The sequence below is a fragment of the Podospora pseudoanserina genome, chromosome 1 (genome assembly GCF_035222485.1).
Source record: "Podospora pseudoanserina strain CBS 124.78 chromosome 1, whole genome shotgun sequence".
In the NCBI taxonomy this organism is placed as follows: domain Eukaryota; kingdom Fungi; phylum Ascomycota; class Sordariomycetes; order Sordariales; family Podosporaceae; genus Podospora; species Podospora pseudoanserina.
In genome coordinates, this window is record NC_085920.1 from 2,482,794 (window position 1) to 2,500,387 (window position 17,594).

Below are 17,594 nucleotides of genomic sequence, written 5' to 3' on the forward strand. Positions count from 1 at the left end.
CCACGTTTCTTGTCACATGGCCTTTGATTGGTGTCCCCCCACAATGGAAGGGCTGCAGGTGCAAGGCTTGATCGAAGTGACATGCGCCGGGGCGAAGAAGTGCCAAGCTAAGCCATGCTAGGATGGAAGCTCGGATGGGCTTAACCGAGTTGGGGAAGCTTTTGGACACGCCTCCGACCCCTGGTCCCGGTGGCCACTCAGCGCAAACTCCACCAACAAGCACTGCAGAGGGGCGACATCACTTTGTTGGAACTGGACACGTCGTGCACATGTATTTTGAACTTCCTAAATAAGGCTGACCTTTTTTTTAATATATCTTGCTCCAGCCCATATTTATCTCGCCTTCCCTTCAATCCACTCACTCTGGCCCATTTTCTTAAGAGGCTGCAACTCTAGATTTTCTTTGCGCATGGTCGTTCTCATAACCTCTTGCGCTTCCCTGAATTCGCAGGACACTCGACAGGGCTTTCGAGTTTGAGCTTTTCTTCTCTGAAAACCAACCACTTTTCTATCTTTAAAATACCAGCCTCTTGGGTTTAGAGACTGCCTTCGCTTTCTGACAAAGAGCGACACTTTTCCACTATACTGCACCAGCCGGAACACGGCAGAAGTGCAATAATGGACAACGCCTTCGCGCGATCGTCCCAAGAGGTGCTCAGCACTCTGGGCGTAAATCCAGCAACTGGGTTGACAGATGCCCAAGTCAAAAGCTTACAGGCGAAGCATGGTAAAAATGGTATGTAGTTGATGTTAGGTTTATGCTTCGCTATCGCGAACGTCGATCACTAGGCTAACTGGTCTGTTCTCTGTAGCTATCGCCGAAGAACCACCTACTCCATTATGGGAACTCATCCTTGAACAGTTCAAGGACCAATTGGTCCTGATCCTTCTCGGTTCCGCCGCGGTTTCCTTCGTTTTGGCTCTCTTCGAGGAGGAGGGTGGATGGAGCGCATTCGTCGACCCGGCCGTCATTCTCACCATCTTGGTTCTCAACGCCGTCGTCGGAGTCTCGCAAGAAAGCAGCGCCGAAAAGGCCATTGCCGCCCTTCAGGAATACTCAGCCAACGAGGCCAATGTTGTGCGCAATGGGCAGCTTCACAGGATCAAGGCTGAGGAGTTGGTTCCGGGTGACATTGTGGATGTTTCTGTTGGCGCTCGTATCCCTGCCGACTGCCGCTTGATTTCGATCCACAGCAACAGCTTCGCTGTTGACCAGGCCATTCTTACCGGAGAAAGCGAAAGTGTGGGCAAGGATAGCGAGGTTGTTGTCAAGGATGAGAAGGCTGTGAAGCAGGACCAGGTCAATATGCTTTTCTCAGGCACTACCGTCGTCACCGGCCACGCCAGGGCTGTGGTTGTCTTGACTGGTTCCAATACGGCGATTGGCGACATTCATGAGAGTATCACGGCGCAAATCTCCGAGCCGACCCCTTTGAAGCAGAAGCTCAATGATTTTGGTGACCAGCTCGCCAAGGTCATCACTGTTATCTGCGTTCTCGTCTGGCTCATCAACATTCCTCACTTCAGTGACCCCAGCCATGGAAGCTACGCCAAGGGTGCCATCTACTACCTCAAGATCGCTGTCTCGCTTGGTGTTGCTGCTATCCCGGAAGGTCTGGCTGTAGTCATTACCACTTGTCTCGCTTTGGGAACTCGCAAGATGGCAGCCAAGAACGCAGTTGTCAGAAGCTTGCCCTCTGTTGAGACCCTTGGAAGCTGCAGTGTTATCTGCTCCGACAAGACCGGTACTCTTACTACTAACCAGATGAGCGTCAGCAAAGTTGTCTATCTGAGCGCCAATGGCACTGGTTTGGAGGAACTGGATGTCGAGGGAACCACATTCGAACCTCGGGGCGATATCAGGTCTAACGGCAAGGTTGTTACCGACCTTGTCCAGGAGTCCTCAACCATCCTTCAAATGACCCAGGTCGCCGCCCTCTGCAACGATGCCCGCCTTGATTACCACCCACACACTGACAGCTACTCCAACGTCGGCGAGCCTACTGAAGGTGCCCTTCGTGTTATGGTTGAAAAGGTGGGCCCTTGCGCCCCTGCTGACTGCAACCCCAAGGACCGTGTTCACTATGCCAGCTCTTGGTACGAGAAGCAGTTCAGCCGCCTGGTCACCTACGAATTCTCTCGCGATCGCAAGAGTATGTCAGTGCTGGTGCAAAACGGAAACTCTCAAAAGCTCTTTGTCAAGGGCGCCCCCGAGTCGATCATTGAACGCTGCACCCACACCCTTGTTGGCCGCAATGGAAAGAAGGTCCCCATGGACCGCAACCTGGCTGATCTTCTTCTGAAGGAAGTGGTTGATTATGGTAACAAGGGTCTTCGTGTTATCGCTTTGGCTAGCCGTGACAACGTTCAGGGCGAGTCTCTCCTGCACAAGGCCAAGTCTACCTCCGAGTACGCCCAACTGGAACAGAATCTTACTCTCCTTGGTCTCGTTGGTATGCTGGATCCTCCTCGTCCCGAGGTTGCTGGCTCAATTCAGAAGTGCAAGGATGCCGGTATCCGTGTTATCGTCGTTACCGGAGACAACCGCAACACTGCTGAGACCATCTGCCGCCAGATTGGTGTCTTTGGCCCTGACGAGGATCTCACTGGAAAGAGCTTCACTGGTCGTGAATTTGATAATCTGAGCCACAGCGAGCAGCTTGAGGCGGCCAAGAACGCTTCTCTTTTCTCCCGTGTCGAGCCCACTCACAAGTCTAAGCTTGTTGACCTCCTTCAGTCCCTTGGCGAGGTTGTTGCCATGACTGGCGATGGTGTCAACGATGCTCCTGCTCTCAAGAAGGCCGATATTGGCGTTGCTATGGGTTCTGGTACTGATGTCTCTAAGCTCGCAGCTGACATGGTTCTGGCCGATGACAACTTTGCCACCATTGGTGTTGCCATCGAGGAAGGCCGTGCCATCTACAACAACACTCAACAGTTCATCCGGTATCTCATCTCTTCCAACATCGGCGAGGTCGTTTCTATCTTCCTTACCGCTGCTCTTGGCATGCCTGAGGCTCTTATCCCTGTTCAGCTCCTCTGGGTCAACCTCGTCACCGACGGTCTCCCGGCCACCGCCCTGTCCTTCAACCCGCCTGACCACGACATCATGAGACGCCAGCCCAGAAAGCGCGACGAGGCCCTTATCGGTGGCTGGTTGTTCATCCGCTACCTGATCATCGGCACCTACGTCGGTCTCGCCACTGTGGCCGGTTACGCCTGGTGGTTCATGTTCTACTCTGAGGGTCCCCAGATCAGCTTCTACCAGCTCTCCCACTTCCACCACTGCAAGACTGAGTTCCCCGAGATTGGCTGTGCCATGTTCACCGATGTCCGGGCCAAGGCCGGCTCTACTGTCTCCCTTTCTATTCTCGTCGTCATTGAGATGTTCAACGCCATGAATGCGCTGTCATCGAGCGAATCACTGCTCACGCTTCCAGTGTGGAAGAACATGATGCTTGTGTATGCCATCGCTCTGTCGATGGCACTTCACTTTGCCCTGCTTTACACCCCTTTCTTGCAGACTCTCTTCTCTATCTTGCCTTTGAATGCGGCTGAGTGGAAGGCTGTGGTGGCCATCAGTGCGCCAGTTGTGTAAGTTTAGCCTCTTTTCCTTTATACGCTAATGAACACTTCGCTAACGTTGAATTTGCAGTCTCATCGACGAAGTGTTGAAGTTTGTGGAGCGCAAGTTTTTTATGCAGACTCCAGTGTCGAGCTCTGCGGTGGTCTCTAAAGATAAGAAGGATCTATAGAGGAGTTACAGGAGAAGAATTAGAGAAGACATATAACAAGACAAAAATGATATTTGGGTGGTAAAACCGCACGTATTAAACGATATTTAAACACTGTACATGAAACGTAAAGATATAGCATTGCTTTAGCACAGATACCATTGACAGATGCAAATTGCATTTCCCATCTTCTATGAGGACAATTCTTGTTTCGGATGGAAAACTTGATCCTTGACGGTGGTCATTGTATGGTCTCAAAATATCATTTACTGTTACAACGCCTAGTATGCCCCAACTCCCGCCTGCCACAGAAGAGACACAGCGGTTGCTACCCTTTGTCCAGGTTCATTCCCTTGATCTAAAACATTTCTTCTTCGTGCACCCTTTCTAATCCTGCCGTCCCTTGAGCAGTCTCTTGGTCACCTTGTCCTTCTCAATAATGTACACATGAGCACCCCAACCGGAAAGGGCATCTCTGTCGACGGCGTTGAGAAGGGACTGGGAAATCGTCTCGAAAAGCTGATCAGGGCCCTATATCATTCTCCAGTCAGCATTCTCTCCCTTTTTGATATTTCCGAAAACACTCACAAGATTCGGCTCCCACAAACTCTCACACATGCCAAACAGCTGCTCCGTCGCCGTCCCACTGACAATAAAGTCCTTTGCAAAATCAATGCACCCAATACTATCAAACCCGCAGATAAATGGCTGGCCCGTCTTGGGGTCCAGCCCCGCAACGACGGGGGAGACAAACCACGGACCGAAGCGGCGCTCGTACAGGGAGGAAGATACAAGGTTGGCAAAGGTGCGGGGGGCGATCTGGCGCTCTTCACGGAGGCGGTACATGTTTACTTTGTAGCGGAAGAGGTCCGAGACGGTGGCCACGTCGGTGGCGAGGCCGGTGAGGCCGAGGAAGACGTTGTCGCCGTATTGGAAGATTTTGGGGAAGTTGTTGGAGACGGTGAGGGCTTGGAGGCCGAGGCGGAGGTCGCAGGCTATGGCTACGCAGTCTTTGCCTACCATTGCTACGCAGGCGCCGCCGTCTGGGAGGGGGGTTAGGAACTGGTGGGGAAGGGGGGCGGACTTATTGAGAAGGGGAGGACTGGGAGGAGAGAAGTTAGTTATTGTTTGGGTAGAGGTATGTGAGGGTATCATGGGGAGAGGAGCATACCATCTTGGCTGTTGTGGAGGGGTGGCTGCTGGGAAGCGGGTGTGGATGGCAATGGCTTCGATGCAACGGGAGCTCTGGGTGGGGAGGTTCAAGTGTGTTTGTTGGACAGTATCGCTATCGGATGAATGTCGTTTCGAACCTCAAGAGGTAGAGCGGTCTGAATCGCGTGTTGTGGTGTTGTCGAGCTGTCGTCGTTGGAGCTCTCGTGCAATCAATGACAGCCTTGGAGGTTCAAGAGGTCGGGTTGGAAGCTCTCCAAGCTGACAAGGAGGCTGCGCTGGAGTTGACGTGCAAGGCAACACGCAGCTGGCGCGGCGAGTGGGCGAGCGGGCTGGCAGGGGTGGTCCCTGGCCAAGGTGTAGCATAAAAGGCGGTGACAGACGGCGGTAAACGGCTGAAGCCTGGGGAAACACAAGCTCCCCCTCCAGCTGTGCCCCGTGCGCGCTGTAATTGCCCCTCTGGAGAGCTTCCAGTTCAGTGGGTGATGGAAGCTCCAGGAACCACCCCACTCGATTATTACAACTGTGTCTAGACAGCCAAGTTACGTGTTATAGCACTGCCTGGTGAATCGAAGACAAGACAAACAAGGTCGACTATCATATCTTTGGTCTTTACTGTGCTGTATTCGGGCTCTTTGACTATTGGACAATTCACTTGATACTCTACTGTACCTCTCAAGGCGCCTTGCCTATCGATACCCCGCTACATTGACAGAATGTCAGCCGCTCACGTCGAGGTCATCTCGACAGACCTCCGCCGAGCCAAGGTCAAGGTCAACGCGGGAACATACCTGGTTGATGTCCTCAATGAAGCTTGCAAGAAGCTGAATGTCAACCCTGACAAGTATGATGTCAAGTGAGTTGATCCTTGTGTGTTAATCTCCAATACATCTCATCATCAGCTTACACCTATCACAGGCACAAGCAAAAGATTGTCGATCTCACATCTCCCTTCCGCACATCAGGGCTGGTTTCCGGTGCGAAGCTGGAGCTTGTTCAAAAGTCAAAGAGTGCATCCGTTGTGTCGATAGCTCTCGATGTCGATGGGAAACGCTTCACAAAGAAGCTGCCCAACGACTTCACATTATGGCAAACGTTGCGCCAGTTTGAGAGCTCAGAGAGTGGGCTCAACCTTACGGGCAGAGCCACTCCAAAAAAAGACACCCAGAACGGCGGTCAGCTTTATCACGAGGCCCCCATTGTCAACATCATGGGGAGAGAGTACTCTGCTTTGGAAGATCTCAACAAGACCTTGTCACAATGTGGCATCAACTCTGGCAGCATGGTCCTTCGCCTGAGTTTCAAACTCACGGAAAAGACCTTGTTCGAGGCCATGTCCGATATCGGCCAGTTCTTGAAGGATGTCGAGCCAGATCAGCCAAAGGAAGAGGAGTCAAAACCAGCGCCGGTCCAACAGGAGCCCAAGGTGGAGAGCAGTACTACTGATGTTGTAGAGGAACCAAAGGTGGAAGGCAACATAGAATCAAGCATTCCACCAACCGAGACAACCATCCCAGCAGTCACAGAGCAAGAAGAGATGAAGCCTTCTGCGGATCTCATGGATGTCGATGAAACCCAGCCTCAGCCTACATCACCACCCTCCGAACCTGTTGACCGCTTCCTCCCCACCTCCGTCTTCGTCGCCCCCACCTCCACCATCCCAGCAGCAGTCAACATCCAAGAAGACGACTCAGCTTACGAACCAACCATTGCCCATGCCCAGCTCCGCCAGCAACAGCTCCTCCAAAAGGCCCAAAACACCCGCCTCAAATCCGACGCCGAGCTCGCCGCAATCAAGGCAGAAGAAGCTGCCAAACTTGCCAAGGTTACCAGAGTTGAAATCAAAGTCCGATTCCCTGACCAAACCTCCGCCACGTGGGTGGCTACCCCTGAGGAGACCGGAGGCTGGTTATATCAAGCCATCCGGGCGACGATGGCGCACCCAGATCAGCCTTTCAAGCTTATCATCCCCGGCCCGAGGACACACGTGGAAGATGGGAACAAGAAGTTGATTGCGGGGTATAAGCTCAAGGGGCCACAGATGTTTAATCTTGTTTGGGAGGATGGTGCCTCTGGGGAGGCGAGGAAGGGCGGGTTTTTGAAGGAGAGCGTAGCTTCTAGGGCGAGGGAGATTGTGATTCCTGAGGTGCCAGAGGGTGGGGTTGTCGGGGGTGGTAGTGAGTCTGGGCCGTCGGGGTCTTCGTCGGCTCAGGGGGCGGGGTCAGAGAAGCCGAAGAGGGAGATTGACCCTGAGGCGCTCAAGAAGAAGATGGGGAAGTTTTTCAAGTTTGGGAAGAAGTGAGTTGCTTGATAAAATATGTGGGAGAGGAGGAAAGTGGTTGTTTTGTCTGCATTATTCAGGGCGTTTTCTGTATCGAGGATAGGATTCACTATGGGATATGCCCGGCCTTGGGTCTTTGGTAGATATATGCTTTCCCAGCTAGACAATGAAGCTCAATCAATGGATGCAGTCTTTGAAAGTAGGGTAAGTACAGATAAATACCAGCAATGTCTTTTGATTGTCAAGGAGACAAGGGCGTCCCTTTAGTTGCCTAGACTAGTAACCGTCAGGCCACTGCTGAATCCAAGTTGCCACAAACTCCTAATTCTCAAAGATAGAATACCAGTCTTAATGACCAGCCCTCCTCGACTCAGCAATAACCCTCTGCAACTCATCAACCTTTGCCTTGGCCCTGCCGTAAGTGCCCAGCTTGCGCTTGGAGTACTTCCTTGCGCGCTTGTCCTTGCCGTTGCGAAGTAGTTCAATGACACGACGCTCGTAAGGGGCGAGGCTGTTGGAAGCAAGCATGGTCAGCAGCCGAAGCAGTCGTTATCTTGGATGGAGGGTTGTTATCGCCAGCTGGTATATCCACAACGGGCCGTTATGGGGCCAGGACAGGGTTCCTCGGAATTCGAGATTATGAATTTGGGTTGGCTGGTGGGGGAAGGAGGGGGGGAGGGGGAAGGAAACACACCCGGCGACTTCCTTGACGATGCTGCAGACAAAGTTGGTGCGCTTGCTCTGGGCGCCCTTGCGGCGGGAGGGGCGGGGTTTGGAGATGATGGGGATTGTTTTCTGGGGGTAATTAGTTGATGTTATGGTGGGTTTTTATTACAGGAAAGAAGCCATCATGGGAAAGAGAAGGGCGGAGAGGTATAGAGATCACACAACCAGACATAGGATACAAATTCGAGGAAATGAAATTTAGCGTCGATCTTCTTTCTTCAACATAAGTTTTTCTTTTCTGATTTGAATAATAGAAAGAAAAAAGCATAATCTTGAATTAGAAAGAGAGGGGTCATACAGTGCCCTTGTTAACACCCTTTGCCAACCCCGTCTTCTCAGTCTCCTGCTTCTTGGTAGGAGCCATGTCTCTGATAACGCAAAAGATACGGTTTTTATTACCGGCGCTGAAGGGTTCGTCCGTTCGCTTTGGCTCGTTCGGGTTGCTGATGATGGCTGACAGGTGGAGTTGCGGACGGGAAGGCGAAGCCAAGTGGAGAATGTTTGTGCGGGTGCGCTGGCGGTTTGTGGGTCAGGGCTAACGTTTTGGTGCAATTCTGGATTTCAGTTGCAGGGGCATGATTGTGGGGGTGGCTTGTGGCTGGCTTGGCGAGAGGATGTGGCGTTGGTTTATGAGACGACTTCCATTTTGACGACCACCATGATAGGGCTACTATGGTTATTGCGATATTGCGGGTGGACATGGGGTGAGCTTGCGATTTCCTTGGTTTTGTGTGCTTGGTTCTTTGAGTTGTTCATCGAGATTCGTTTTCTTCAGAGTAGAGGAAAATCAGACCCTGGGTCATCCCTCTGTCCAACGGTTCCCCTGTTGAAGGCCCTGGAGTGTCTCCCTACCTAGTTCCTGGGAATTCCTGCCAGGAACCGAACACGACCTGCGCCTGCTATCGAGACCTGTCCTACCGGAGAAGCAGGATGGGACCACAGTCACAGCACAAAGCCTTTGGACGACAATATGTCACCAACGGAGTATCAATCTTGTACGCCTGCCACTTGCACCGCTGCCCTCGGCACCCACGGCCAATCGTACTCGGGTATCTGTATCTTTTATTCTCCCCAAACCTGGGATCACCATTCACCGTCAACCGACTGGCTTGTCAAAATGTCGTAGGGGACCATTGCAATGAATTGGTGCTTCTTGCTGGGTCTCCCACGGCTCCTACCTGATCTATCAGGGTGGGCAGGCGGTTGTGAGTTCAATTTTGTAGCTTGTGAAACAGACCTAGATACATGTGTACCGGTGACTAGTACTGTTTCTCTACTCAAAAGGTTTCTCCTGAGCTAGGTTTGAGCTGGTAGTTCCTCTCACAGAGAACCAGCGGTTTGTCACACAGAATGCTTCAAAAGATCTTTCGTTGACCACATCCATTTGCTGTGTCACAGCTGGGAACACGAGTAGGATTGTTACTCTGACTTATATGCTTGAACCGACCACAGCCGTTGGCATAATGGCAGCAGAACTCAGCGTTGAGTAACGTTGAACAGAAAAGTCGGGAAAAGAGGCCAAGTACATTCGGTGTGGATTCAACGGTCCGATCTTTCCTCTTCTTGAGTTCCGTAAACGACAGAATATACGAAATTACAAGACATAGGGATGGCCGGGGGGACCGAACAGGTAGCATAATGATATCATGGCAGTCCACTTACATGTACCGGCATAATCAAACACTTTACCGACACCGGGAGAAAAGAGCGGACTCGGCTTGAAACGAAACATCGCGGAGGTGGAACATTGTGAACCAACCATAGCCTGTACCTGCTGAAAATTCCAGAATAGGCACTCGGCAAGGAAGATGGTTGGCTCAGCAGGTAGCGTGACGCTGGGAATCCGCTCCTCGAGAATCCGCCGGTTTTCCCGCAGTCGTGTGTGTGAGGCGAGAGGGCGGAGAATGGAGGCATTCCATGGTTTCAACTGATATTTTCATCTCACTCGGCTGGTTGCAGTAGGTACAGGATCTGCATGTCTGGCGCTCCAGCATCCACATTGTTGGCATCCAGTTGTAGATCAGATTTGAAGGATTGGCAGGTGGCAAGCGGCATATCTAGGCTTTCCGAGAAATCGATCTGCAGGTACGGCTGGTATTCCTCGGCCGTGCCCGTTGAGGGAGGCTCTTTCTTAAATACTCGGGACACTGATGGACCTGCCAATACAGGATTCCAATTCCTCAAGTCTTCAGTTCTTCTCAAAACTTCTTCCCTTGACCGGATCATCAGCAACCTTTTTTTTTTTCGGAGCAGCCCGGTTGCTGCCGCTTTTTATTAGACTTACTTTCTGTCAGCATCTATACCAAACAGTCTTTTACAGCCGAACCTTTTCGACTATTTCTTCTAGAACATGATCCTGCCCGCCTTCTCTACCGCCCTAGTGGCGGGCCTCCTCCCACTCGCTGCGGCCCTCCCTGCATTCTCGGCAATGACAGACTACACCATCCCTCCAGCTGTGATTAAAACGCTGATGGAATCCGATAAAGAATGCGTCATGCCTTGGGGGTTCAACATCACCAACTTCATGATCTTCACCCCCGCCCCCGGCAACAATCACTCCCAACTCATTAGCTTTGACTTTTTCGACGACCCCACCAAAATCGCGACATCCTGCGCCTTCAATGAAAGTTCGGTCAATGTCGCTCCTTTCGATTTCACCCCTCGCTATCCATGTGATGACTGGCGGGTAACCTTCATGTGGAACAACGCAACACAAGGCCTGGAGATGATTGAAAGGGCCTGCCCAGATGTCTTGTAGGTTGATTATTAAAATGGCTGCTCCATTAAGCGCTAACCGGTTATACAGAACAACTTCTATGGAGGCTTCCGGATCGATATGGGTAAATGGAACCTTGAGCTGCCTCGAGGATGATGCGAACGGTGCGTACGGTCCTGGACTCGATTGCATCTCATTTCGAAAGTATGAGGCAAAGTACTACAGCCTTCAGCCCACACCGTGGTAGAGACACGTCGATGACACGTGGGAGCCCAGTAAGGGGATCCCAGGAAGGGCGAATCAAGTGAAAGAAGGCATGAGGGGGGATATCAGCGGTCGTCACTGACGCTGTGTGGACGTTTGAAACCCTGGCTACCTAATGGGTGTAGTTTGGTCCAGCTACTTGGTCTAGTTGGGCAGGATGGATGCGGGATTCAGGGAAGGATAATCAGTAGCACTGACAGTGGTTTCGATGGCACACTATTGAGCATATACATCGAGGTTAGGTAATGGAGTATTAGTATTAGTAAGGCGGGAAGCAAAGAACAAAGAAGGTTCGTTTGTTCGTTCTGCATATTGGTGCACTCTGCAAATTCGAAACATGCTTAATTGGTGAATAATGCGGGGTGTTACCACTACTGTGGCACTGACCCCTGTTCCCCCATAAAGTGCCCTGGCGGCACAGCAAGGTGCCCAAAATCATCACCAACCTCCTCTCTGAAACATGAACCTTTGAGAACCATTGCGTCATACCTCACACACGGCGATGGCTGTCCGAGACGATATTCAGTCGATATATTTTTGTTGAAATCAAACAGTCAGCTATGAATTGTCTTTTGACGGTCCGTTTGGTTTCATCAGGCTGAATCCGTCCCTGCCGCAGTCCCTGGCGCCGTGCATTTCAATTGGCAAGTGATCTGGTCACGAGGTCGGATGTAGTCAAGGCCAACAGCCATCCTCCTCCTAATTGCCTTATGGTCTTTTACTCCCCGGGTCTCTCATGTTCCTTAAACTCATTGGGTCATTTTCCCTCTTCACTTTTACTTAACCTCAGCATCCCTTTTACGGCCTGATTCAGCATTAGCCAGCCCTCACGATCATCATCAGCAACAATGAAGCCATTAATATCGCCACTCCTCGGCCTCCTCTACACCACAACCGCCGCGCAAGCAAACCCGATATCATCACCCACAGCCTCTAACAAAAACGGCATATCCCCCCAATTATTCTCTTCCCTCGAACGGCTATCCCGCCTGGTAGACATCTCGTACTGCATCGGCACCCCAGGTACAGGGGGTCTCTCCCCGCCGTTCAGCTGTTCAAGCCGGTGCGGTGATGTCGACATAAGCGGGAGGCTCGAGCTGATCAGGAGCTGGAACACGGGGTTTTTGAGCATGGAGGATAGCTGTGGGTTTGTGGCTTTTGACCATCCTGGGGTGCAGCAGGACAGAAAAGAGGGCAAGATTGTGGTTGCGTTTCGGGGGACGTATTCGCTGGCTAATACGATTGTTGATTTGAGCACTGTTCCGCAAGAGTATGTGCCTTATCCTGCTGACCCGGATGGGGATGGGGGGGACGAGAAGGGGAAAGGGCCGAGGTGTAATAATTGTACGGTTCATATGGGGTTTATGGCTAGTTGGAAGGCGGCGAGGGAGATTGTCGTGCCTGCGGTGGAAAAGGCGCGGAAGAGGTACCCTGGGTATGGGGTGGAATTGGTGGGACATAGTCTTGGGGGTGCGGTGGCGATGTTAGCTGGATTGGAGATGAGGGCTGGGAGGGGGTGGGAAGGGGTTAGGGTGGCGACGTTTGGGGAGCCGATGGTGGGGAATAAGGGTTTGGTGGAGTTTGTTGATGAGGTTTTTGGGTTGAAAGGGGATGTTGGGAGGGGTGAGGAGGATAAGGCGTATAGGAGGGTGACGCATAAGGGGGATCCGGTTCCGTTGTTGCCATTGAGGGAGTGGGGGTTTAGGAGTCATGCTGGGGAGATCTTTATCACGAAGGGGGATTTGCCGCCTGGGCCGAAGGATCTGAGGTTGTGCGAGGGGGATAGGGATAAAGATTGTTTGAATGGGGAGGATGGGGATGACGAGGAGGGGGAAGAGAGTGATAAGGGGTGGTTTAGGGAGATGGTGAACGAGTTGGGCGGGAAGGAGGAAGGTGAGATGTGGGAGACGGAGACGGGGTGGCCGACGAGGTTTAAGTTATGGCAGTTGTTGTTTGCGCATAGGGATTACTTTTGGAGGCTTGGGTTATGTGTCCCTGGTGGTGATCCTATTGATTGGGGGAGAGGGAGGTATAACCTTACGGAGAGTGATGATGAGATGCGGGATCTGTGAGATGAATTCAAAACACTGGGAGCGAACTGGAGGCAGCCTGCGTTTGACTTGTTTGGCGTTTTGTCGGTTTGGCTAGAAGCATATTGGTATGGTTCGGAGTTATGATCAAGGAAAACACGAATGGCTTCGGGAGGCTCATCAAAGCGTACTTCTGCTAGTTATGATATCAACATATGATAATGTTTCTTGCTTCATACGCTCGCTACACAGATCTCTATCTATCTTTGCGACTCATGTAGTCATCAAACCCGATGACGGTTTCTTGTTCGTGACACACATTCAGGGGCACAGTTGACTTTTTTAATTCATTTATCACACCCCGGACATAAATTTTGGTACTGCTCTTAGCTATTTTTAAAGCGTATAATATATCTTTTGAGGCCTATTGGCTATCATTGGAAGGGTTGTAATTATCTTGTGAGGTGTGGTTACGCTTTCCTCGAGGTGCCTATCAGCATTCACCATCTACCGAGCAAAACGAAGATGTTGCAACTCCCCAACCCTGGCCAAGAGATTCGACATTGAGACCGCCACATCATGAGGCTGATGCCTTAGGTTAATCAGACTTCCTCTTTCTCGCCAAGAGTTTGTAGGAAGAGCTGATCAAGTAGTTTCAGTGGATATGTGATGTCCATCCTCATTTGATTCACAGATTTCCGCGAACATCTTGGTGGTTTTCCCTCTACTTACCAGTCGCGTGACTGGTCATCACCACTGTAACCGGACCTAAACCCTCTCACCAGTGATTGGCCAGGCTGACGAACAAGCTCATAGGCGGATGCCGCTGTCACTTGTCACGGTTGAAAGTGCGCTGTTGTTGCCTCGACAAAAAGGCCAAACAGGCAAAATATAAACATCGGCATGAGCATTTAATAAACTTGGAACCGCGACTGCCTTGTTCTGTTGTGGCTTAGGTCCGTCGTGGTGGTCATCCTAGGCTGTGTGCATACATCTCATCCCGCATCGAAGCATCTCTTGCTCACTGGATTGGATGAAATTGAAGGGATTGGATGATGCACTGGCCCCGTGCTATAAGTGGGCTAAGAAGGGGCCACGGGGGGAAGCCTTGCAGTGTGTGATGTGGTTCTTCTAGCCGCTTCCATGATTTACCCTGTGGGTTGGGCTCGTGGGTGAGTTGTTCGTTGAGCCCCACACATGGGATGCTCTTGATAACTTTGATTTGACCAACCACCGACATGAGCTTTTAGGAGAATGGGAGCCTCATGATGAATAGTGGAAGCTGCCTGCGATGGTGAGAGGAGGCAGCATCTCGTTCTGTGTGACCACACCTTCTTTGAACCCCTCACCTCCCACGTTGCCCACCAGCGCTTGAACCAAAGAAGGCAGAGGAAGGCTTTGCCTCGTGACTGCCGGCGGCTCAAAGAGGAATGGACGGCTGAGCCAAACTCTGGTTTTCGGCACGGGGACTGGGTGCCACGAGGACGCGCGCGGGCGGTGGGCAGTGATAAGAAAATAAAACGCTTGCTGCCATCGGATGGAGGGGCTCTGAGTCAAGGGGTTTTGCGCGTATGTAGGTCCCTTTGGTTGCGTGACGTCCGGCGGGCTTGCCCCTCACCAACATGCCATCTCTGCCTGCGTCTCAACCTCCGATGATAGGGACAAGATGTAGAGCCATCGGATTGACGATGGTGATGCATGGACGGCGGGAGGCTGCCGGAGCTGTCCAGTTACCGGGGCCGCCTGTATTAGTGTAGATCCAAGACATTCCCTGGGAGCTGTGATTGTCTGATCCAGAGAAAAAGGAATTCAGGCGGCCATAAGGTGGAGAACGATGACTCTCCATTGAGATGAATGGCGATTTCAGGACCAACCTACCTAAAGACCAGGTGACGACTGCCATCTCAAGCTTTATAGGGAGAATTCAAGACCTCGGATGTTTCGATTTATATCCCGACGTCCAAGTGCCGAAGCTGGCGGATCAAAGAAGGTCGAGAAGGTCTGTCTTCAAGGTGAAAGCACTGGCAGTGGCAGCCGCCAACAAACGACGAGACGTGATCCAGATAGTGGGGTCGGGAGGCCTTGGGCGAGGGTTGCTTGTGCTTGTCTCTGTTAGGGTGGGACTCCCAATTCCGTGGGAAATAAGGTGGTATCATAGGTCACGTGTAAACACTCTACAGGCGGTTTCATTCGACCGCTGCCCCCGAAAAAAAGCAGGGCCCCCCAGGCTGCGCTTCGTTAGCCCCAAGAGAGGGGGAGACCGATTTGACCTCCCCCGAAAGTCCCTTTGGCTCCAGCACTTGAACCTGCTTCCGACCTTACCACTTCGCAAAAACACCAAAACAAATCTCCATCTACCAGCGACTTGTCCACGCGACCCTCCTGCTCTTACCTTCTCCTTTCGGAATCCTCCACTACTCGAGAGACTTGCGCACTCAACATCACACATATAACAAAAATGGCGACCGAGGTACGTTGGACCCTTGACCCACGACGCCCACCGTCTGAAGCCCGCCTATTTCCCCTCCCGAACGCCCGGCCTCGAGCCGTGTCGTGATAGGGCGTCTCCTGGGCCTCTGGCATGCCCTCTCCTATCTACTAGAATCTTTGCTAACTTTCTGTTCTCAATATGTAGCGTGAAAGGTTCGTCTGCTTCAGTGCTGGAGCTGTGGCGGCCACAGCTTCAACCCCGCCGTTGCCTGCAGCGAGAACTAACCGAGTGTAAAAATTGTAGCAAGACCTTCCTCGCCCGCCTCTGCGAGCAGGCCGAGCGTTACGATGAGATGGTTGGCTACATGAAAGAGGTCGCCAAGCTCGGTGGTGAGCTTACCGTTGATGAGCGCAACCTCCTCTCCGTCGCCTACAAGAACGTCGTTGGCACCCGCCGCGCCAGCTGGCGCATCATCTCCTCGATCGAGCAGAAGGAGGAGTCCAAGGGCTCTGACAAGCATGTCCCTACCATTCGCGAGTACCGTTCCAAGATTGAGAGCGAGCTCGAGAAGGTCTGCCAGGACGTTCTTGATGTCCTCGATGAGGCTCTTATCCCCAACGCTGCCTCTGGCGAGTCTAAGGTATTCTACCACAAGATGTACGTTGTATTCTGCGCTGGCATGAACGTCACCTCTTTTTTGGACTTGGATGACTGACTGACTTGATTTATAGGAAGGGTGACTACCACCGTTATCTTGCCGAGTTCGCCTCCGGTGAGAAGCGCAAGGGTGCTGCCACTGCTGCGCACGAGGCCTACAAGGTACGATTAGTTGTTTTTGGTTTTGCAAATGCTACTCGATAGTTGCTAACGTGCCGTTTTTTTCGTGTTTTTGTAGAGCGCCACCGATGTCGCTCAGACCGAGTTGACCCCCACCCACCCCATCCGCCTGGGTCTGGCTCTCAACTTCTCCGTTTTCTACTACGAGATCCTCAACTCCCCCGACCGTGCTTGCCACCTCGCCAAGCAGGCTTTTGATGATGCTATTGCCGAGCTCGATTCCCTCTCTGAGGAGTCTTACCGCGACAGCACCCTTATCATGCAGCTTCTCAGGGATAACCTTACCCTCTGGACCTCGTCCGATAACGGCGAGCCTGAGGCTACCGAGGTTCCCAAGGAGGAGAAGACCGAGGAGAAGCCCACTGAGGAGAAGGCTGCTGAGCCCGCACCTGAGAATTAAGCGGCTCGTCCATGACGGGATCGTCGAAACATTCCGAGAAGGTTCTCTCGGGACCCCACACCTCGTTTTGGTTGCTTGATAAGCTGTAATTGGAGGCGATGTGGGTCAATATCAGACCTTTAGTTGCCGGAGACTGGACTACATCGTCTGGCCGTGCCGGTTGGGCGGGTGCAGTGCTATGCGGTAGCAATAGCACTAGCGGTTCATGCAAGGGCGAGACTGCGCAAGGGAGTTGGTTGATGTTAGGGGGAAACTGAAAATGCAGGGCATGGTGCTTTCTCGTTTTATTACCTCTGTTTTTGTTTTGAGTCTCCTTTTTACAGCTTTGCTTGCTTCCCTTGGTTCGGAGTTGTGTCGGTTCAAATCTCCAGTTTTCTGACGAGGGGAGGAGGAAAGGCCAAGCCACCCATCGAAGTCGCTCGCCATTCTATCTGGCGAGGAAATGAAACCCATTTAAGCCGAATACCTCTTTTAGTGTCATATGTCCCATTCTACGAGCTTTGATGTATCTCCTCCACCGATCACGTCCCTTTGTCGTTACAGGCAAGTTGGTGCCTAGATATTTTATGGGCTTAAGAAGGCGCATGTTTCTATGTGGATTATTTATGAACCATGATCACCACAGTACACATCACTACTATGCTAGTCCTAACTGTGAACTCCCCTTTGCACTGTAACTGCCCCTCTACATGCAGTCTGAAAAAAAAAAAAAAAAAGGAGGAAAAAACCAAAAGCCACTGACACTGTGAATGTCAATTTCAAATACAGTTTATCTGAACCTCCACCACATAAGCCTCACAAACTCAAATCACCAACCACTCAGGATCTCGTTTGTTCAGGTAGGTATTATGTAATATTATTAAATCTGCTTTCTCACAGCGCCCCAATTTCATTATTACCCCCTTCGCTGTTTCGAACTCCTGGCTTAGCCATCCGTAAACGCCCCCCCCCCCACCCCTCCTCCCTTCTCTCCTTATTCCGCCTCCAAATATATATTCCAAACCA

The 17,594-nt window shown here is 51.8% G+C and overlaps 7 protein-coding genes across 7 annotated transcripts; 5 read left to right on the plus strand and 2 right to left on the minus strand.

Moving 5' to 3' along the window:
• The first annotated feature begins 232 nt into the window (after positions 1-232).
• QC764_107030 (uncharacterized protein) lies at positions 233-3,949 on the plus strand. The gene is made up of 3 exons (XM_062941959.1): positions 233-736; positions 813-3,594; positions 3,656-3,949. The coding sequence occupies exons 1-3, from the start codon at positions 619-621 to the stop codon at positions 3,753-3,755; spliced, it is 3,000 nt and encodes a 999-aa protein (XP_062804866.1). The 5' UTR covers positions 233-618; the 3' UTR covers positions 3,756-3,949.
• Positions 3,950-3,965: 16 nt separating this feature from the next.
• PUP3 (proteasome core particle subunit beta 3) lies at positions 3,966-5,266 on the minus strand. Its single transcript, XM_062941960.1, has 3 exons — positions 4,906-5,266; positions 4,323-4,796; positions 3,966-4,265 (listed from the first exon to the last, which is right to left on the minus strand). The coding sequence occupies exons 1-3, from the start codon at positions 4,906-4,908 to the stop codon at positions 4,122-4,124; spliced, it is 621 nt and encodes a 206-aa protein (XP_062804867.1). The 5' UTR covers positions 4,909-5,266; the 3' UTR covers positions 3,966-4,121.
• Positions 5,267-5,325: 59 nt separating this feature from the next.
• rpl36_1 (ribosomal protein L36) lies at positions 5,326-8,752 on the minus strand. The gene is made up of 4 exons (XM_062941962.1): positions 8,210-8,752; positions 7,880-7,980; positions 5,696-7,696; positions 5,326-5,607 (listed from the first exon to the last, which is right to left on the minus strand). Exons 1-3 carry the CDS (start codon positions 8,273-8,275, stop codon positions 7,534-7,536), a joined length of 330 nt encoding a protein of 109 aa, XP_062804868.1. The 5' UTR covers positions 8,276-8,752; the 3' UTR covers positions 5,326-5,607; positions 5,696-7,533.
• QC764_107050 (uncharacterized protein) lies at positions 5,350-7,408 on the plus strand. Its single transcript, XM_062941961.1, has 2 exons — positions 5,350-5,760; positions 5,823-7,408. Exons 1-2 carry the CDS (start codon positions 5,621-5,623, stop codon positions 7,204-7,206), a joined length of 1,524 nt encoding a protein of 507 aa, XP_062804869.1. The 5' UTR covers positions 5,350-5,620; the 3' UTR covers positions 7,207-7,408.
• A 573-nt stretch (positions 8,753-9,325) lies between the features above and the next one.
• On the plus strand, positions 9,326-10,874 carry QC764_107080 (uncharacterized protein; the record flags this gene model as incomplete). The annotated part of the gene is made up of 2 exons (XM_062941963.1): positions 9,326-10,665; positions 10,718-10,874. The coding sequence occupies exons 1-2, from the start codon at positions 10,262-10,264 to the stop codon at positions 10,872-10,874; spliced, it is 561 nt and encodes a 186-aa protein (XP_062804870.1). The 5' UTR covers positions 9,326-10,261.
• An 865-nt stretch (positions 10,875-11,739) lies between these two features.
• Positions 11,740-12,963, plus strand: QC764_107090 (uncharacterized protein; the record flags this gene model as incomplete). Its single annotated transcript, XM_062941964.1, has 1 exon — positions 11,740-12,963. One exon carries the CDS (start codon positions 11,740-11,742, stop codon positions 12,961-12,963), a length of 1,224 nt encoding a protein of 407 aa, XP_062804871.1.
• A 1,929-nt stretch (positions 12,964-14,892) lies between these two features.
• QC764_107100 (uncharacterized protein) lies at positions 14,893-17,009 on the plus strand. Its single transcript, XM_062941965.1, has 3 exons — positions 14,893-16,009; positions 16,084-16,171; positions 16,248-17,009. The coding sequence occupies exons 1-3, from the start codon at positions 15,705-15,707 to the stop codon at positions 16,587-16,589; spliced, it is 735 nt and encodes a 244-aa protein (XP_062804872.1). The 5' UTR covers positions 14,893-15,704; the 3' UTR covers positions 16,590-17,009.
• Positions 17,010-17,594: the final 585 nt, after the last annotated feature.